This window comes from Panthera pardus, unplaced genomic scaffold, assembly GCF_024362965.1.
Source record: "Panthera pardus isolate Hobbes unplaced genomic scaffold, ASM2436296v1 HiC_scaffold_4, whole genome shotgun sequence".
In the NCBI taxonomy this organism is placed as follows: domain Eukaryota; kingdom Metazoa; phylum Chordata; class Mammalia; order Carnivora; family Felidae; genus Panthera; species Panthera pardus.
In genome coordinates this window covers 17,514,894-17,535,529 of record NW_026526969.1, presented here as the reverse complement: position 1 = coordinate 17,535,529, position 20,636 = coordinate 17,514,894, and the positions used below count along the sequence as shown (strand labels likewise).

The following is a 20,636-nucleotide window of genomic DNA, read 5'->3' as shown; positions in this document are numbered from 1 at the left end:
CTTGGCTCTGGCCCTGTGTTCAGTGAGATCCCTGGGTCGGTAGGTTCTTAGGGGACGCACCCCAGACAGCTGTGCCATACTCTGGCTCAGGAGAAAGCCATGGTGTGTGAAAGGCAGGATCTAAACAAAAGGCAGAGACAAAGCCCACCCATCCTGGGTGCCCTCTGGGGAAACGGCACCGAGAGGCCCTCCTCACCTCCTGCCCTCAAGGACAGGCTCAGGTTCAGTCTCTGTTGGGGGAGGTCTGGGGCAGCTGTCCCCAAGGTCCACATTTATGAGGTACCTACTGTGTGCCAGGTGGTGTAGATGCTGAACCCCGTGGCCCCTGCCATCAGGGCACAAAGGGAGGCTGGTGCCCCAGGTCAGGGCCGCTGGAGAAGTACACAGCTGAACCAAGGCTGGTGTATCTGAGGAGGTCCGGGGCTGGTGTGGCCCAAGTTAGGACGGGACAGTGGTGTAAGCGGAGGGACAAGGGCCATGGGGTGTGCTGGGGGGCGGTGTTCACGTCCCGCTAGGTGGGCTGTTGGAGACGACCCGCGGGACTGGCAGGGAAGAGGAGAGGGCTATCTGGGCCAGGGCGTCAGACCTCCAAGGGCCGAGACCCTCTCCCTACCCACCCGAGCCCCAGCCCCAGCCGCTGCCCGCCCCCTCTCCGACTCCCGGAAACATTTAGCGGCCAACGGCGCCCTCTGCTGGCCACGTTGGACATCGCCCCGGCGCATGATGGGCGGGGGGCGGAGGGATTGATGTGCTCTGAGGACCAGGTGTACCTCCTGCTCCCGCGACCTCAGTCATGAGCTTGGCCCTGGGTGGCCTTGGGGACACTGTCGGGATTCACTTCCACCCGTGTGGAAATTTGGGCTCCAAGATATCCACTGGAGACTGAACTCAACTCCTCATCAAAGACAAGTCCACCCTCTGCGGAATCCAGGGGAGAGCCCCACTGGGACAAGTAAGACAAGGAGGGCACGATGGGGGTCTGGCCTCGGGCCACAGTCCCAGGTGCAAGTCTGGGCAGATGCCAGACATGGGCCAGACTGAGTAGGATTGGGGCCTGCCTGGCCCTTTAAGAGGGGCTCCAGGAGAGGGGGCCTGTTGCCCAGCAACAGGAGGGCGAGTGTGTACTCGTCGCTGGGAGACCAGAAGCGTCCTGCTGCTGGGACAGAGCGGCCTCAAGCGGCCCTGCTGACCGTGCCAGCGGCCCTCTTCCCTCCCTGGCACAGGGGCTGGCTGGCACCATGGCGCAGACGGACGTGCTCCTGACCAAGCAGCCCACCCCACAGACGGTGCCGGCGTGCGAGCTGCCCCGAAAGCTGTACGACGTGGCCCGGAACACGGGCGCCTACACGTCCTCGGGCCTCGCCACCGCCGGCTTCCGCTCGGCCAAGTACCTGGTGGACGAGTGGTTCCAGAACTGCTATGCCCGCTACCACCAAGCCTTCGCCGACCGCGACCAGTCGGAGCGGCAGCGCCACGAGAGCCAGCAGCTGGCCGCCGAGACCGAGGCGCTGGCACGGCGCACGCAGGAGGACGCCACCAAGAAGGTGGGCGCGCGCCTGCAGGACATGCACTGCTGGAAGTCCGAGCTGCAGCACGAGGTGGGCGAGCTGGACGCCGAGACCGACCTGCTGCTGGCCCAGAAGCAGCGGCTGGAGCGCGCTCTGGACGCCACGGCCGTGCCCTTCTCCATCGCCACCGACAACCTGCAGTGCCGCGAGCGCCGCCAGCACCCGGACCTCGTCCGCGACCACGTGGAGATCGAGCTGCTGAAGGTGCGCGGCCTCTTCCACCCCCGCCCCCCGACACAACCCCTGGCCCCGCCCCTTCCGCTCCCGCAGGTTCCCCCGCCCTGAACTGCAGGCCCCGTCCCTCCCACCCAGCCACCCCCCCCTCCCAACTCAGGCCACGCCCCGGAACCGCAGAGCCCGCCCCTTCCAGGCCGGGCAACAGCAGAATCTGCCGCTTCCACCTCCCGGAGCAGCAGACCCCGCCCCGGAACTTCCCCCTCAACCCCGAACCCCAGACCCTGCCCCTTCCACCGTCCCGGAACCGCAGGCCACGCCTCAGAACCGTAGACCCCGCCCCTTCCACCACCACCCCGGAACCACAGGCCCTAACGCCGTCACCCTTCTGAGAGCATGACCCACACAAGGCAGAGGGTGGGGGGGGTTCACATGTATGCCCGCGACGCGGGCTGACAGAGGCCTTGGCGCCTGTGTACCAGGTGGGCGTGCACGAGCTCAGGGCACACATGTCCCTCTGCGCACACAGGAAAACCTAGAGCACCTAACGCTTTGCACGCGCAGACACGTGTGGAGCATACGCTCAGGTCCACCCCCCAGAACCAACAAGGGCTAGGTCAGGGCTCCAGCCTTCTAGGACAGAGGTACCATCCCTGACCCCAGGAGGGTGCCCGGTCTGACTTTCCCACAGCCTGGTCCTCACAGTGGACACTGAGTGAGGCTGGGCTCCTTGCAAGGTGAGCCCCAGCTTGGACATGCTGCCTGGGGGCAGGTCCCAGCGTAGGGGTTTGAGCATGTATGGGGGCTGGAGCTGGACCTCAGTGCTCATCTGCTCAACACAACCCATGTCCGGGGCCCCTGCACTGCCCCCCCAACCTATTACAGCTCATCCTGGGGTGAGGTGGGGCCCAGGCTGTGACAGAATTCACATCTGGACGTCTGTTGGGGCATTTGCCTGAGGATGGGACACTCAGAGGCCACTGAGGCAGGAGAGGGTCTGGCCAGGTCCATGCACAAGCCCTGATGACCCCCCCACACACCGAAGGATGGGGAGGTGCCTGAGATGAACCCCGTGGGCAGCGGCCTGAGGTCTGGGATGCATGCAGGGCCAGGAAGTCAGGTCCTGATGATGCCTGCACCCGCTGGGCGCCCCCTTGGTCACCCTTGGGTCCTGGCACCCGCTGGGTGGCTTCTTGGCCACCCTAGATCATGCAAATTAAGCTTGATCCTGAACGCCTAAAGACCCAGCCCACCACATCTCCCCCTACCCTGGTGCCCGTGGTGGACATCGAGGCACAGCCCAGGATGCAGTGTAGATGGGTGAACGATGCAGCCACCTTCATCCCACAAGGAGCCTTTCCTGCTCCAAACTGAGCAGGATCTGTCCTTGGGGCAGCCCCATGGCAGCAGGGAATCACCCAGGCCAGTCCCTTGATCCAGGCAGGGCAGAGCTCATGCACCTCTCAGAGCCTGGGGGCCTGGCTTGTGAATAGGCTGTAGGCTGTGGGCAGGCAAACAGCCAGTCCAAGGGCTCAGGGCTTCCCTCTGCTCTCCCAGCTCAGGCCAGAACCTTGGGTCCCTCCCCTCCCCCCACGGCCCTCTCCCAGGCCCCAACCCCTCTTGGTCCCCTACCGCCTCAGCCCCACACTCAGCTGCTCAACAACCCCCCTGCCCCGAGCCAAGAAACATCCCCCCTCCCGCCCCCCCCACACCCCATGTCCCAGGCCTTGCCCCCCCACCCCCCAATGTGAAGAACCAACAATGATCCAGAGACAGGGAGACAGAACCAGGGACAGACCCTGACATATGTGGGTTTAGTGCCAGAGGGAGGCAAAAATCCAAATTGGTGTGTGGGGGGGGTGCTGTTTGTGCACTGAAAAGAAAGCCATTGCAGTAGCAGAAAGAAACACAGGGCTTCCCCCTGTATTCTCAGTGGAAGAGAGGGCATCTCTGAGCCCCAGGCCCTGACGGGCAGCCAGGGAAGGGACCTGCTTCCCAGGGGCCGGGGTCCCAGGAGGGCTGCTGGCCACCAGTGCCCTGGGAAGGCTGCAGGGATGGCCCCTAGAGCCCAGAGGGTGCTGGTGCCAGGCAGGTGGGAGCTGCCCCTAGGTGACAGTCCCACCAGCCCATAGAAGCACTCACCACCCCCCCAAGAAAAAAACACCACTGTGCTACACCAAATAGAATTTTCAAAAGCCCAGAATAAACCCAATGAGAAAGGGCTGGGCTCAGCCTTCATTTTCCAGGAAAGAGACTGGGGTCTGGCTCAAAGCTACCCAAGCAAGGATCAGGTGTTGATCTGGGCATTTAAGGGGCTCACTGTGGGCCCATACCAGCCTGGCCATCCTCAGATCCTCACCAGGGGTGGGGGTTTTCTCCCCCAGGAGGCCGAGCTTATCCGGAACATTCAGGAGCTCCTAAAAAGGACCATAATGCAGGCCGTGAACCAGATCCGGTGGGTCTTGGTGGTCTCCAGGTCTGCCCTCGGGATGACCCCTGTCTCCTTACCCCTTGGGATGTCTCTGGGAAGAAAGGGGGGGTGACTAGGCCCTGAGTCTCAGACAGGTGGGGGCCTGTCCCAGGTCATAGCCAGGAGTACAGGGCCAGGAAGGGGCCACTAGTGTGTGGGGGGGAGGGGGCAGATTCCTGCCTGCCCTGGGGGCTGGGCATCCAGAGCCCAGGCCAGCTTTCCAGGGCCGGGACACTGTTGGTCAGGTAAGAGCCTGGGTAGCCTGAGGACCCCCATCCTGGGCAGATGAGGTGTCCTGGTTCTCAGCTGAGAACTGGAGGTGTGCTTGCCCCTCGGGGTGGCACCCAGCGCCCCACCCCCACCCCAACAAACGCAGACCTTGCCCACCCCAGGCTGAACCGGGAGCACAAGGAGACGTGTGAGATGGACTGGTCTGACAAGGTGGAGGCCTACAACATCGACCAGACCTGCGCCCACTACCACAACCAGAGCACCGAGGTGCAGTTCCACCCACACTCGGCCAAGTTCGAGGAGAGGTGGGCCGCCTCAGCCCCAGCGCCTCCCCGGGGCCCTCTTCATAAACCCCTTCTCCACGCACCCGCAACTGCTAAGATGGGGCTCCAGCTCCTGGTCCCTCTGCTGGGGATCCTTCAGAGACCCACCGGCCCCTGAGGCCCTCACACGGAGGCCCAGTTCTATCTGCTCCCAGGACGGGCAGGTGTGCAGGGTCCCTGCCCGAGGGCGCAGCACCACACAGTTCACCAGAGGGCTGCGGACACCGAGGGAGGCAGGAGCTGGGCTGGACGGCGGCTGGCAGGGGGCGCGCGCCGCGGGCCACGTCCGGAGGAGTGCAGGGCGTAAGGCCGCGGGAGGCCGGGGGACGCAGATTGCGAGGACGCAGGGTCCAAAGTATGCGGGGGCCACGGGGCGGCGAGGGGGCTAGGGGTGGTGATTTGTGCTGGGGCGCAGGAGACGCGGGAGGGCTGGGTGGGCCGCGGCCGTTGACAGGTGCCCCACTGACCATGGACCGCTCCCCTCCCGCAGTGCCTCCACGCCGGAGACGTGGGCCCGGTTCACCCAGGAAAACCTGTACCGCGCAGAGCGCGAGCGCCTGGCTTCCGTCAACCTGCGGGTGCTCATCGATAGCATCCTGCGGGACACGGCCGAGGACCTGCGGCTGCAGTGCGACGCTGTGAACCCGGCCTTCGAGCGCCGCTGTGAGGAGGTGGAGGACGCGCGCCACAAGCTGACGGACCACCTGCACAAGGTGAAGCCTCGCCAGCCGCGCCTAGGCCACGCCCGCCCGCGTACAAGCCGCGCCCCAGAGCAGGCCACGCCCACACCACCGGGCCACGCCCCAGAACAGACCACGCCTGCACCACCAGGTCACGCCCACCCATGCGCAAGCCACGCCCCAGAACGGGTCACGCCCGCCCGCGTACAAGCCTGGCCCCAGAACAGGCCTATACTTTCAGACCACGCCCACACAGGCCATCCGCCCCAGCTCAGGCCACGCCCCAGAACTGACCACGCCCACACGTACAGGCCACGCCCGCCCATACCGGGCCACGCCCCGACCACGCCCCGAGAGCTGGGCATCTGTAACGGAGGGAGGAAGCTCCTTCTGGCCCAGCCCCGCTCCTGGCTACTAAGCCCTGGTCACAACCTGGCCTGCTCCCTGCCCCTCCTCCATTCCATCCATCCTGAGGGACCCCAGAGGCAAGGCACCCACTCCTCCCTGGGCACCCTCTAAGCCAGTGAGAAACCAGGTGACATTGGGGGTGGCTGTCAGGCAGGAACAGGAGAGAAGGTACCTTGGCAGGAGGTGGCCAGGCCTGGTAGGGCTCTGACCCCAGGCTCTCAGGATGGCCTTTGCTGCTGCCAAGTCTTTCCGGTTCTTGACCAGGGTTGGGGGCCTAGTGACCCGCAGGACTGGGGGCGCTCAGGCCACAGCTGTTGGACAACCTCTGGGTACCCTTGGTGGGGGCCGAGGTGGCCACACGCATCTTCCGACCTTCATGCCCCACCCCCCTGCCCAGTGGCCCCAGCCCCAGGGCTGGGGAGGAGGCCGGGCGGGGTGGGGGTTCCTCTGGCCCTCCCAGGGACCTTCCTTTGTGCAGACGCTGCGGGAGATCACAGACCAGGAGCACAACGTCGCAGCGCTGAAGCAGGCCATCAAGGACAAGGAGGCGCCTCTGAAGGTGGCTCAGACCCGCTTATACCAGCGCTCACACCGGCCCAACGTGGAGCTGTGCCGAGACACCGCCCAGTTCAGGTGCCTGCCGTGGGACAGGTCACCACCCACCATCCACGCCCGTCCCCCGCAGCCTGCAGGCTTGCAGTGGAAACACAGCGGGGCTCAACACGCGGGCGTCCCCACGTCCTACCCCCACCCAGCACGACTAGACACCACGTGCCTTGCGGGGCTCTGTCAGGGCTGCGAGTCCCAGGGACAGCGTGGCACTTCCTTCACTCTGTGCCGCGCAATCTCCCTGGCCAGGAATCGCGAGGCCACAGGCTCCTCCCGGGCCCACCCTGCCTCGGGGCGCCGTCCATACCTCCGGGAACGCGTGGCCCCTGGCCGGAAGTCTCGCGGGGATCGTGTCTCTGGTGTTTCAAACTTATCGAGTACCAGTCGCCCTCTCGAGCACTAGCACGGCCGTCCTCCCTGGCGTTCCTCCTCCCCAGGCCTCAGCACGTCCCGCGAACTGGGGCCTCGTGCAGCTCCAGGACCCCGGGCGCCAGGAATAAAGGGAACCGCGAGCCTCCGCGCACCCCTGCCATTGCTTGTAACCGCCGCACGGTGTCGCTCAACACAGCCGCGCAGGGTCCTGCCCACGCAGCCTTTCCCCTCCGGTCAGGGGGGGGTGGGGGCAGGGGCAGCCGATGGACCGCCGGCCCAGCCCACTCCCACGCTGCCGGCAGGTGTCCCTTTCGGACTTTTGGGTCCTTTTATGGCCCAGCATCTTGGCCTGGACCCCTCACCAGGGCTCCTGGGTCTCGAGGGTCCCGGCCCACAGGCCCCAGCTCACGCCTCCCTCCCCCAATCCTACAGGCTGGCGAGCGAGGTGGAGGAGCTGAACACGTCCCTTGCGGCACTGAAGGAGAAGCTTCTAGAAGCGGAGCAGTCCCTGAGAAATCTGGAGGACACGCGCATGAGCCTGGAGAAGGACATCGTGGTCAAAACCAACAGCCTCTTCATCGACCGTCACAAATGCATGGCCCACCGTGCCCACTACCCCACCACCCTCCAGCTGGCCGGCTACCAGTGAGCAGGGCACCACAGCACGTGCCTCTGTGGCCTGGCTGGACTTGGGGAAGGGGCCGTCCCCCCCCGCCCCTCAAATAAAGAGCACATTAGCTTTTTACTTGTCATGTGTGGCTCGCGGTGGAGTCGGGACACTGCTACCTGGCAGGTGCGCCCTACCTGTGGACCCCACGTCTGAGCCCCCTGAGGCTCAGATGGGGGCCCTTTGGCCACCCGAGATGCCACCACGGATGCCACAACACTCATTCCCAGCAATGACCACGGCCCCCGCACTTTTTCCTCTATGTTTCCTGGCACTTGTCACCGTGAGGCCGGGCAGCTCTGTCCCGCGGTGCTGGGTCCCGGGTTGCAAGCATCCACGCAGGGTGCCAGGCAGGGCCTGGGACAATGACCACACAGAACACCCATGGACCTCTCCCTGCCACCTCCACCTGGCACGGGGTGGGCACCGGGGAGGGGGCAGATCCGAGGGACCCTCCACTCCCAGCCCCTGTGATCACCTTGGGTGGCCACCTTCCCGGTCCGGCCTCTGCTCAACCAGTGAGTGAGTCAGGCTGGGGTGTGGCAGGTCCAGGGATACAGGGCTCCCACCGTCACCCTGGCCGCGCACCATCCCTCGCCCTGTGTCGGAGGCTCTGGGCACAACTGCAGCGCCCCTCATTCACCCCGAGCACCTTGTCACGGCTCCTTGCAAGGAGCCCCTCCCGCTGTACCCACCCCACCCACCGCAGGCAGCTCCCCCACCCCCTGGGTAGCTCATCAGCAGAACTCTCCGGAAAGCATCCATCGGGGCCCTGGGAGATAATGACCCCCACAGTGCACACACCCGCCACTCAGCCCGTTACCGCCCGTGGCTGAGGCAGTGTCCCCGGGAGCTCAGGGCCTTCTCATCCCAGCCCCCACCCCAGGGGCCGCTGTCGGGAAGCTAAGTGCCAGGGGGGTGCGGTGCATGGCTCATTATCTCTAAAGTGGGCTGCTGGCTCCAGGCTGGGAGGGCACGGTCCCCTGGGGGCTGCCTGCTGGGGGCTCGTCTGTGGTTGTCTCTAGGCGGGAGATCGTGTCCCTTTGTAGAGACACACGACCAGGCCCCCCGGCGCCGAACGACGGCTTTCCAGCTTTCCAGAGTCCAGGCCCCCCACCGGCTGGCCAGGCTCATGGCTGAGGTGAGGCCACCATGCAGCCTGGGCCTCTCCAGCAGCCCCCAGAGACCTTGACCCTGCGGGGCTCCAGGGCGGAGCCGGGACACTGGGGTCCTGGGAGGAGGGGCAGGATTGGTTCAGGCCGCCACAGCAGCGGGAGGGTTGCTGTCCATCCCGCCCTCGGGCCCCTCTGCCCACACGGGGCCCCCGCACTTGAGTCTGCCTCTGGGGAGGGGGAGCCTGTTGGGGGTAGGGGTAGGAGCATGTTCCAGAGGCTACAGGGCCGCCCCCTCCCCACTCCCCCTGCAGGCCCCCTGCTGCCCCAGAGCTGCCCTGGCACGGCTGGCTTACCCTTGGCTTCCTTCCAAACACCTTAGGTTTCCTGTCTGTGGAGCCTTGCAGCCAGTCCACACGGTCACTCTCATGGTGAGTGAGGGACCCCAGTGTGTCTGGCCCCAGAGCCCACGTCCGTTTCTCCCAGGACCACCTGCGTGGCCCCTTCTAGTGAAGTCTGTGGTAACGGGCACTCGGTCTACTCCGCATACCCCCCCACGCGAGGGCCAACTGCTGAGTTGGGGACCACGGGGGCCATCCGGTCCCGCTGCCCAGGCTCGAGTCACAGGACAGTGTGGCCTTCCTGGGCTGCGGCGGGCGGGAGGCAATGAGGGAGCCCGGCCCCCCTGCGGGCGACGCCGTGGCCGCCTGTGGGCTGTTGACCCCGCGGGGCCGTAACGCTCAGCCACGCTCCCGTCGTCACGGAGATGTCCCGCCGCGTGTCCAGGGGAGGCTATTTCTGTCCAGGTCCTCCTGCCACCTGCTGAGTCACCCTCAGCCCTTGCTGACCACCTCCTCTCAGAGCCCAGGCAAGGCCCACGGGCACCCAAGCAAACACTTCGCAGCTGGCGTCCTGGGGACCTGAGCTCAGCCCCACCCCACCCAGACCAGAGGAACCCCAGGACTCCTTCCGGGCCCTTCACCCCCCGTTGAGGAGGTGCCCCCCCCACCCCCGCCAGTGCAGGGAAATTTTAACTCACTGTCCCCTCCCCCAAGGGAAGGTACAGTGTGACCAGCCATCTCCTCGGGGGGGGTCAGGCAGCCCAGCTTGCTGGTGTCAGGGGAGGCGCGGGGGAGGGACACTGGGGCCCTGCAGTGTGGCCGGAGCCTGCCAAGCCCCCCAGTGGCTGTGCTCTACCTGGTTCCATCCCCCACAGGGGACTCCGGCCCCTTCTGAGCCCATTGGTGTCCATTTTACGGGTGGGGAAACTGAGGCCCGGACACAGGAAGCAGCAAAGCTTGGGCGTCTGCTCTTCTCTTGGTGTCCCAGAGGCAACAGCGGTGCTGCCAGAGGGGGTGCCCTGACCTTCCCGGGGCCCGCGGGCTCCCCCCAAGGATGTGGGGCCGGGAAGCGGGAGCCCAAGTGACAAGCCGCTCGAGTGGCTCCGGGGGAGCCGCCTGGTCTCAGAGCCAAGCCTGCCAGCTCCCAGCACGTGCTGACAAGGTGTGGGGGCCCACACGGCCTTCGCCTCCCACCACCCCCCCCATCCATCTGTGCCACCTGCAGGCGGGGATGAGGACAGCTGTCCCCAAAGGGAGTGGCTGCCCCCCCCCTGCGGTGTGAGCTGTCAGCTCCGGAACCGGCTCCAGCTGGTGCAGCCCCACCCACAGCCTCACACCCAACATCCCCTCGCCCCGCAGAACTCCCCCCCCACACCCCTGCCGTGGGCCCACCTCTGTCTGCTCTCTCCCCCGTCCTTGCCCCTTCCCCAGCCATCAGTCCTCCAGGCCAGTCTGGTGCCTCCCCGACAGGCAGCCGGCTTGGGCGGCGGGACGCTTCTGAGGGAATCACACGTCCCCACACCCAGAGGCCAGGGCGCCCGGCCCTGTCCCTGGGCCCTGTGTCCAGCTGTCCAGACCCAGAGCGGGGACGAGGCCAGGCCTCCAGCTCACGGTGCGTGCAGCCCCTTCCTGCATTGCCTGGGGGGCCCTGTGAGTCATTCCCACCGGGGGGCACCACCGTGTACGTCCTTTACGTTCTGAGAGGCTGGGCTGAGGCCGACGGCCCCACCGGGGGTCACAGCCTGTCTCCTGCTCTGCTGGGCACCATGACCCTGGGACGGCACCTCGGGAGGTGGGGACAGACGCTGTTCTCCCCTGCCAGAGACGGAAGGCAGTCCCCGTCACCAGGTGGGCCCGGCACAGGCATGGTGGCCCTGGTCTGTGTCCCCCCCCTTTGGCTTCCAGGCGCTCACCAGACTCCGCCGAGCCCCAGCTCTGGCCCGCCTGACTCCCTGCCAAGTCACCGCACCCCAGATGGAGGCGATGGCCAGCCCACGACCCATCAGTCCCAGCCAACCCAGACGCCCCAGGCCCCCGAGCCACGTCACAGGGGCAGGCAGGAGGACCCTGGAAGGGCTGCACTGCCCCTGCGGCCGACAGTGAGCAGGGGGCAGGCCGGGTGGCGGGCAACGGGCCCAGGAGCTCTGAAGCTGGCCCAACGCTTGTTGGTCTTGGATGGTCCGAGGGAAGCCGTGGTGCCTGGGGCAGCATGAAAGGGTTCTTTCACGGGCCTCTGGGGCAGTGACGCCGGAGACAGACAGGCAGGCAGCAGTGTCCGACCGTGAAATGGTAACCGGGAGCTTGGGGGTGGGCGGGGGGGGGTCTTCACAGGCACTCTGGGTGGGCTGTCTGCTGGGCGGGCCTGGGGGGGGGGCACGATGCTCGAGACCCCAGGCATTGAGGGATGAGTGGGGGCCAAAGGGGCACCGGTCTGTCTATGGAGCAGGATCCCCCAGGGCACCCATTAGGTTCCCATCAGGTCCCTCTACGGGGGGGACTTGCAGGGTCCAACACAGCTAGGAGGGGGGTGGGTCAGGGTCTGCTGGGCTCTGGGGTGGGGGGGTGGTAAACGGAAGGGGCCCTACCTCCTGGAAAGTTCTTCCTGCGAGTGGGTTGCAGACACACTGTGCAAGAGGAAGAAAGTTGTTCTGGGCTGCAGTCCCCAAGGGCTTCCCGAAGGAAGATCCCAGGTCTTTTCTCAGCAGCGTTGCACCACAGGGAAGAGTGAGGGCCCTGACCGCACACGCCCGCCCTTACAAAACATCTGCCCTGGGGTGCAGCCGTGGGGAGACCGGCCGGGAAGGGTCTACTCGCCAGGGGAAGCATGGGTGGGCCAGGTGTCCGGCAGGGTCTCCTGTGGGAAGGGAGGCAGAGGCGGGAGACCCAGGCCTGCTGGGGATTCAAGACGGTTTTTCCACCCTGGGGAGCTTCCCAAGTTGCCCTTCTCCCCTGGCAGCTCAGGATGTGGGTACTGCCCTCTGCCCAGCTGGGCAGCCTGCCCTGGGGAAACTGCCTCGGGTGGGGCCCCACCCAACCTGGGCCGCGGTCCCCACCTCCCAGCGGAGGCCCTTCCCTGCCCTTCCCCAAGCAGCCCGGCTGCCCTTCCCGCTGGTGGGTGGCAACCCCGGAGAGCTGAACCAGAGCATCCCTCCCCCTTGACGGCTCCCCTGAATCTGCCAGGTGTGGGGTCCCCAGCCATGGGGGCTTTGGGGGCCAGGACTCTGACTGCAGGCAGTTAGGGCACCTACTACGGGCCAGGGCCAGGGCCCCAGGGATGGGCGAGGGTGTCTCAGAGAAGGAGCCAGAATGCCCGTTGGGACGGGGTGGGGTGCTTCGACCAGACGCCTGCGGTGATGTTGAGGATTCTGCGGCCACATCCAGGCCTGGGTGTGTGCCAGGCACCCTGTCTGGTGCCCACCGAGGCCCCTGGAGGCCCCGATCGGCACCCCCACAGGGCCAGTCCCGGCCTCACGTCCCATCTCTCCCAGACAAGGGGGCACAGCCTGGGCAGCTGTGGAGTTTGGGGCTCAGTAGAGGCACCTCTTCTCAGACACCACACCCCCCCGTCCCCCCCCCCAGGCTCTGGCACGGATAGCGGCCCCTGGCCTCCTGCTCCTCCTGGTGTTGCCTGGGGGGGCCTGGCCCAGCCTGGGGCCGCCCCGACGGCCGTGTGTGCAGTGCTGCCCGCCCGCCTGGCCCCCCGCTGCCCCCGGCCCCTATGCCCGCAGGAGCGATGGGGAGCGGTGGGTGCAGCCGCCTCGCATGCGGCCTACCATCGACGTGTCGATTCTCAAAGGTGAGTGTGAGCAGAGCCCCCCACGCCCCCGCCCCTGTGCCCACACCCCTGAGCCCGCAGGACTCCGCACACTGGGGGCTGGAGAGCCCCAGTCGGCTCCGGGAAGGCACCTGGGGGGGCCTGCCCTGGACTCCCAGCAGCTGTGTAAAGACGGGGAGCAGGGTGGCCCGAGGCCCCTCAGGCGGCTCACCCACCCCGCAGCGGCGCCCCAGGCCCAGCCCCCGGGGTGGGGGCGGTCCCCGAGCTGCGACCCCTCTGGAAAGAGGTCAGCTCCAGCAGTACTCACCCTGGGGCCCTGGGCAGCAGGTTGGTTGGACTGGGTTTCCAGCTGCCCAGCCCCTCGCCCGTCGAAGCCCGGGTCAGACCCTTCCCACGTGGCCATCTGCACAGGCCCCAGAGCGGCCACGCCTTGGGGTGTGCCTTCTCTCTGCCCCGAGTGACTCTGGACCCCGAGCCTTGACCCGTGGCTTCCGCTGTGCCCCTGCAGGTGAGAAGGGCGAGACGGGGGTCAGAGGTCCCTCCGGCAGGAGCGGGAAGGAGGGCCCGCCGGGCTCCCGGGGCCTCCGGGGCCGCAAGGGCCAGAAGGGGCAGGCGGGGCTGCCTGGCGCCGCATGTCGGCGCGCCTACGCGGCCTTCTCGGTGGGCCGGCGCGAGGGCCTGCACAGCACCGACGGCCTCCGGGCCGTGCCCTTCGACACGGAGCTGGTGAACCTGGACGGGGCCTTCGACCTGGCCTCGGGCCGCTTCCTGTGTGCCGTGCCCGGCGTCTATTTCCTGAGCCTCAACGTGCACACCTGGAACTACAAGGAGACTTACCTGCACATCATGTGCAACCGGGAGGCCACGGCCGTGCTGTACGCGCAGCCCAGCGAGCGCAGCGTCATGCAGACCCAGAGCCTGCTGCTGCCCCTGGCCGCCGGTGACGCCGTCTGGGTGCGCCTGTTCCACCGAGACCGCGACAATGCCATCTACGGCGAGCCCGGCGACCTCTACATCACCTTCAGCGGCCACCTGGTCAAGCCGGCCGCAGAGCTCTAGCGGCCCAGGGAGGTCCCCCCAAGGCCCAGCCGTCGGCAGCACCCTTCCCCCAGACACCCCACCTTCGGAGCTGAGAGGCCACGCCGGCAGTCTTTGAGGCCCGACTGTCTGCATTGTTTGAGCATCAGCTGCATGCAGGCACTGAGCAGAGCACCAGAGATGTGCCTGCAGCCAGACAGACTCGGGGCCTAGCCTGGAGGGGAGGGACACGACCGAGCGTTCACATCAACGAGTTCGGGATGAGACCTGCGGTCCGGGTGGCGTGGGGTGGGCCTGGTGGGCCGTGGAGGGGCGGGCGGGGAGGGCGGGGCGGGCGGGGTCTGCCCTTGAGATGGAGCTATCTTTTCTGCCTATAAAGGGCCAAGAGAGGCACCACTGCTGTGGGGACATGTACAAAGCGTCCGCTGGCTGGGCACCGGGGAGGCGGAGAGGGGGGTCAAATATAGATCCCGCCCCCTCAGAGCTGACTCCCGCGAGAGGCAGGCCGTATCCCAGGGTGTGAGAGGGGGGCCAAGGCCAGAGACCGGATGGCATCGAGCAGGGCGGGGTGTGGGTTTGGACCGGGGGTGAGAGTCCTCCTGGGGGTGACACGGGCCCAGCTCTGGTGGGCGGATGTTCGGGGACTCCCGGCACCCCCTCGTCCGTTTGGATGGAGGAGGGAGGTCATACCTGGCTGTGTGCCAGAGCCCCGGGGGGGGGGGGGGGTCTCCAGACCCCCATCATCACATCAAAGTACGAGGCCCTACAGGCAGGGGTGGAGGTGGAGGGTGGCCGTGCTCACGCCAGAGGAGGGCTCCATGCACCCCAGGGTTGGAGCCTCCAGGCTGCCCGCCCCCCCACAGGCCATTCAGAGTCTGTTGCTTTCCCGGTGCGTGTCCCCTGGCCTGGGCCTTCGGCTGGCCCCTCCTCTAGCCTCACGGCCCGCAGCGCCTCCCCGAATGTCTTCCCGCAGCCGCCCCGCCCAGGCGAGGATCCTGGGGCGATGAGACCACGGAGGCCCTGGGTAGAGCAGCGTCTGGTCCCCCCAGAGCCGGACAGGCTGACTCAGGTCCCGGCTGTGCTGAGGTGGCTGGAGCTCAGGCGGGCTGTACTCGCAGGACACGTCAGAGCCTTGTAGAAGGAAGGTCCGTAGGCCCCTGGCCAGGACGCAGGACGTGGCAGAGGAGGCTGCTGGAAGGTCCAGACCCCTCTCTCCTGTGGGAGCACCAGGAGCAAGCGGGGTTCCCTCAGTCCACGTTCACCCTGGGCCCCAAAGAGCACCGATATGGAGCCCCCAGACCCACCTTCCCTGGCAGACCTCCAGGAAGGTTGGGGAGGAGGAGGGGTCGGCAGGGATCACCGTTCCAGACACACAGGAACGGGCTCTTGTCCCAGGACAGACGGCCACACCTTTAACAAGTAGAGAAACTGAGGCCCAACAGGGGCATGTATGGTGCAGGGAGCCGGCTCTCCACCTGCTGGGCCACCCCCACAAGTATGGCCCCACAGGGAGAGGCCTCACTGGGAAAGGTGCTGGGGACTCCTTTGCTGCCCACAGAGGGCCCGTCTGTGGGAGAGGGTGCTGCCCATGCAGGGCCTGTCTGCAGGGGGAGGCCCTCTCTGCCGGCATCCCACCCTGTGGCCGGGTCCTGAAGCCTCATGGGTCCTGCCCGGTGGGCGTCCCGGCACCCCAGGTATGAGACCCCCACACCCCCCGTGCGGGCCCTGCAGCCGGTCCTGGCCAGTGGGGAGCCCCAGAAGGAAGCTGAGCCTCATGAGTGTGGGTTCCTGGGCCTCCAATGTGCCAGCCCAGGCCCCTCACACCCGGCCCTGCCAGAGACGGGAGGGACAGAGAGGCTGCGGGAAGCCAGATGCCCCGGGCCCCCTGACCCAGGATGCAACCTGGGGACTCCCCTCCTGCCCTGACCGGGACGGGACCCCCGGACCCCGGCGTGCAGCAGGCCGGCCGGGCCAGAAGGAAGCCTATGTCTCCTCAGCTGGCTGCGTGACCTCAGCTCCCACTTCCGGCAGTGGGCGAGGAGGGCCTCGGTCAGGCCCCCAGGGCAGCCGCGGCCGAGAGAGCCTGTTGCCCGGGATGCCCGGGTCTGGGGAAGCCTGCTGACCCGGCGGCTCCTCCTTCTAACCTCAGGGCGTGAATCCGGCTGTTCACGGAGCCTGGACCAGGGAGGCACTGGGACAGCTCGGTGGAGCCTGGGGGATAGGCCCTGCTGCCAGCTGCTGGCCCAGGAGGGCGTCTGATAACCTTGGGAGTCAAGGCCACTACATACCCTGGGGACCAGGAGTGGGGTGTGTAGGGCGCTTCAGGGCCCTCGGGGGGGGGGGGTCCGGGACAAAATGGCAGTGCCGATATCCGCCCCCCCCCAGGTTCACTTATTTGGAGACATGAACAAGCGGGACCCAGGGTCCAGTCACCATTTCGAAGCGACAAAGCTGGGACACAGACCTGGGTGCCGGTGGAGTCCGGTGGAGACCCCGATGGGAACAGCAAGCCTGTGGACTCCGGGTGACCAGGCCTGTGCATGTGCCACGAGAAGGCTGGAGAAGGCACAGCCCTGCCACGTGCCCCTGAGACGGGACTCCTGCCGCTTTGTCCACGTTAGTCTGTCCGTTCCGCGGATTCCCACAAATGCCCATTTAAAACATTCAGGTGAAATTCATAGAACATGAAACTTACCATTTTGAAGCAAACAATTCGGTAGCATTTAGCACATTCACAGGGCAGCTCCACCACCATCTCCATCTAGTTCCGGAACTTTCTCCTCACCCCAAAAGGAGACCCCGTCCCCTCTCCCAGCCCCTGGCCACCGCCGATCTGCATCCTGTCCCCGGATTTGCCTCTTCTGGGGGTTTCGGAGAAACGGAATCACTGACCGTATGGCCCTTTGCGTGTTGTTCTGTGAGGCCACATCCCCCGGGTGGGTCCACGCTGTGGCACCTGTCATGGCTTCATTCCCTCGGGTGGCTGAACCCCGTCCTGTCATGTGGACGGACCACGGTGCGTCCATGTGAGCACTGGGGGCCCTGGGGCTTTCTCCACCTGTGGCTGTCGTGGATAGCGTTATCATGAACGTTTGTGCAAAAATCCACTGTCTCAGTGTGGTGGGCCAACCCTGGACACAACCTAGTAGAGCGGGTAGACGGGAATCTAGAACATTCTGAGACCCAGCTCTGCTCTGTGTGGAAACCGGGCCTGACCTGGGAGATACGGCAAGTGCCGTGGCCACCAGGCAGAGGCCAAGGGAACCGGGAGGACCCAGGTGACCGATGTGCCAGCGAGGGAGGAGGCCGAGATGGGGACACCGCCACGTCGGGCACACCCCCAGTGAAGCACGCCTCAGGTGAGGAAAAGAGCCACCAGCAACACAGCCATTAAAAACATATGGGACACCCCCCCCCCTACAGTGGCGTTATTCCCCTCTAAAAGGGAGGGCCACTCAAGCCATCCGCGGATGACGAAAGGATGAGCAAACCGTGCTCCGTCCACACGATGCAATATTATTCGAGACATTCTGACACGCGCTGGGACGCGGATGGACCTCAAGGACGCCGTGGTCAGTGACATAACGCCTGTCACGGGAAGACGGTGCGGGTGCCCCTGGGGACAGAAGGAGACGGTGGTCCCCAGGGGCAGGGGAGGGGTGGGCACAGAGCTTCCGCTTGGGGCCGTGGGAGAGCTGTGCGGATGGGCGGCGGTCGTGGTCCCACACAGCGGGGATGCGCCTCCTGCCACTGAACTGCGCTTCTAGAAACACCTAAGGCGGGAAACTTCGACTACGTATGCTTTACCACAGTAAAACTACGTGAAAATATTCAGCTAATCTCTGGAAGGGACACAACGCTCAATTTCAAAACCAAAGTGATGGTGCGCCTGGGTGGCTCAGTCAGTTAGGCGGCCGACTTTGGCCTGGGTCATGATCTCACGGTCCGTGGGTTCGAGCCCCGCGTCGGGCTCTGTGCTGACAGCTCAGAGCCTGGAGCCTGTTTCAGATTCTGTGTCTCCCTCTCTCTGACCCTCCCCTGTTCATGCTCTGTCTCTCTCTGTCTCAAAAATAAATAAATGTTAAAAAAAAAAATTAACAAAAAAAAACCCCAAAGTGGAAGCATTTGCCAAACAGCTGAGTGATAGGCTGGCTTTACAAAAATCGCAAACGTGGCTCCACATCAGCCCTGAAGCCCAAACACAACACAGAAAGACACGTGAAACCAGAGGGCTGGACGATTCCTCCGCGTGGGAAGGAGTGAGGGTCGCCCTGGGCCGGGGGATGCCGCTCGGGGGGGGGACGGCCAGAGTGCCGGCGTCCAGACATTCTCCTTCGAAGGGCGCCCGGTCACACCTTCACACGTGCCCCTGGAGGGACCCAGGTGGACAGGCCCCGGCAGAGTGGCCCGGGGGCACATGGAGAGACCCACCGTTCAGACGGGCGGTGAGGCCACAGTCAGGTGTCAGAAGCAGGAGGCCCCAGGCGACGGCTGCCTCTCTCCTGTGACCTCTGTCCCCTCCCCCACTGCATCACCGGCCACGGGGCAGACCCCTGCGTGGCTCCAGTGACCCCTGGGCATGCCCGCTGGGGGCTGAGTCAGGAGGGAGGGAGAAGACCCCGCAGGATAGGCTGGGCACCGTGTGGGCAGGGATTGGGGGCGGCTCCCCATGTCACCTGCACCCCAGGCCTGATGGCCACTGGAACGTGGATGTGGGGGGGGGCATTGGGCATCTCCCGTCCCCCTGACGTCCATTCCCCAGCTTCACCCTGACCCCTGTGGACCAAATCACCACCTCCCAGCATGTCTGGCAACGGGGAACCCAGCAGGGTACGGGAAGCAGGGAGGAGAGAGGGGCGGGCACTCAGTCCCAGCTCTCCTGGCGGGCTGGCCACCAGGCCCCGGCTGCCCTGTGCTGAAAGAGGGCCCCTCTTTGTTCTCATAAGCCCGTCCTCGCACCTGTCACCACCCGCCACACCAGAATGTCCCTGTATGAAGCCTTCTCAAACAACTCGGCGGGGCGGGCCGCCTTTCCCACCGACAGGCCGGGCCCGGGAAATGTGGGGGAAGAGTGGGAGTCACGGCAGGGTGTTGAGCAGGAGAGAACATGGCTGGTCCCCGCTGCTCGGCGATCGGTGTCCTCTAGCAGGAGAACCAGCCCATGTGGCCGGGAGGACCTGCCCGTCTCCCTCCGGGGACATGCCTGATCCTCCCCCACATCACGGGGCTACGGTCTGGGAGAGAGACTCCAGTGCAGGTGCAAACGTCGGGGAAGGGCTGGGCTGGCAAGAACCACATGTCTGTGCGGGCAGAGCCCCTGCCCCTCACCCCCCACCCTGTGTTGGGACCTGCCCAGGTGCCCGATGGTGCCCCTGGACCAAATGCAGAGCGGTCAGCACTGTCTGCAGAGAAGCATCCTGAAGGAGGGGACAGGGCAGGCCTGGAGGGAGTGGGAGGGAGCCCCAGGGTGGGGGGGGGCCGGGGTCCCGGGCAGCCACAGGACCTTTGGGTAAGGCCTCCAACCTGGCCAGAGCCCCCTTTGTTCAACGTCCTTTTATTCATTCAACAACCCCCCCTTAGGAGCCCCAGTGGTGCCGGCTGGCCCGGGCAGGTCAGGTCAGAGTGCTTGGCTGCAAGGAGGGGACATGGCGGTGTCTGGGACAGAGACCCCCGGTGGCCAGGGCGGAGGGGCCGCAGACCCAACTGTCTTTCCGGGTCCCTGTCCCCACCCTTCCCTGGAGATCCAAGCTGTGCAGGGGCCCTGACCAGTGACCAGTGAAGACTCTACTGTCTCCGGAGCACGTCACAGCTCTCTGTGCCCCACGTTCCCGTCAGAAGTCCTTCCTGGTGTCTCCCCGTGGTCCGTCCGCCCTCCTGCGCCAGCACATCCGAGAGGGGGGCCCTTTATGACCCCACCCAGGGCACCCACCCCACCCAGGGCACCCCAACATCGCTCCTGCTGGCAGGGATTGGCCGGGGAGCGGCCGCCGCCGGCCGGGCCTGTGAGCACAGCCCCGGGGCCATCCGGCCTCGGTTTTCCTCCCTGTGGGGATACCTGTCCCACCCCATGCCCCGCCCGGCCAGGCAAACAGACCCCTCCTGTCTCTGCACCCCATCCCGGAGGCAGCCTCATCCTGGCCCCGCAGGCCGGATTTCCTGAGCAAGGTCACTCTGGGAGCCACTGGAGCCCAGCAGCCAATAAAAGGCACCGATGCGTGGAGAGAGCTCATAAAGCAGGTCAGCCACTATAGCCTGTTTGCTCTGTGTCCCCCCCCCCCCAACCCCTACTCAGGGCCTGGGGACGCGGGGCCCGCCAGCAGCGTGGTGGCCCCGTGCCCCCACCCCGGTGTCCCCAGGCCCTCCTCATCTACCTGCTGCTCCCGTTCCCAGGTAGGCTTGCGGGGGTGTCTGGGTCCTCGCGGCTCCTGCTCCGGGCCCCACCCGCACCCACGGCTTCAGACACTGTCCACACTGGCCAAGCCTAGTTCCCAGAAACCACCCAGACCTAGGGGCCAGGGGCTGCCTGGAATCTGCGGGGACGTCCCATCAGGCCCGGGGCCCCACACACGCACATGCGCACACGTGCACGCGCGCGCACACACACACACACACACACACACACACACACACACGAGGGCGCTCTGGGCTGGCGTGGCCCTGGGCGGGAGCTCACGATGTCAAATCAATCGGGAGGAATCGATTCGGGCAGAGATTTCCGAGCCATCTGCTCGCTCCCCAAAGTCATTCTGAGCAGATTCACTTTGCAGCCAAAGCCCGGGGGAGGTCCGACTGGGGTGTGGGTGGCGGGTCGAACGAGCCTCAGTTTCTCCCGGGGCACCCTCCCTCCCTGGCTGCTGGCAGCGGGGGG

General features: G+C 66.1%; 2 protein-coding genes across 3 annotated transcripts; both read left to right on the top strand.

Annotated features, from left to right (window-relative positions):
* The first annotated feature begins 1,140 nt into the window (after positions 1-1,140).
* TEKT4 (tektin 4) lies at positions 1,141-7,580 on the top strand. Of its 2 annotated transcripts, XM_019437373.2 has the most exons (6): positions 1,141-1,772; positions 4,127-4,197; positions 4,605-4,748; positions 5,257-5,479; positions 6,333-6,487; positions 7,268-7,580. In XM_019437373.2, exons 1-6 carry the CDS (start codon positions 1,239-1,241, stop codon positions 7,482-7,484), a joined length of 1,344 nt encoding a protein of 447 aa, XP_019292918.2. In that variant the 5' UTR covers positions 1,141-1,238; the 3' UTR covers positions 7,485-7,580. The 2 variants fall into 2 exon arrangements, with proteins under 2 accessions (XP_019292918.2, XP_019292916.2); XM_019437371.2 differs by lacking the exon at positions 7,268-7,580 and having other exon boundaries at positions 5,257-5,969; positions 6,333-6,442.
* A 3,535-nt stretch (positions 7,581-11,115) lies between these two features.
* C1QTNF8 (C1q and TNF related 8) lies at positions 11,116-13,841 on the top strand. The gene is made up of 3 exons (XM_019437376.2): positions 11,116-11,244; positions 12,535-12,751; positions 13,239-13,841. The coding sequence occupies exons 1-3, from the start codon at positions 11,131-11,133 to the stop codon at positions 13,787-13,789; spliced, it is 882 nt and encodes a 293-aa protein (XP_019292921.2). The 5' UTR covers positions 11,116-11,130; the 3' UTR covers positions 13,790-13,841.
* Positions 13,842-20,636: the final 6,795 nt, after the last annotated feature.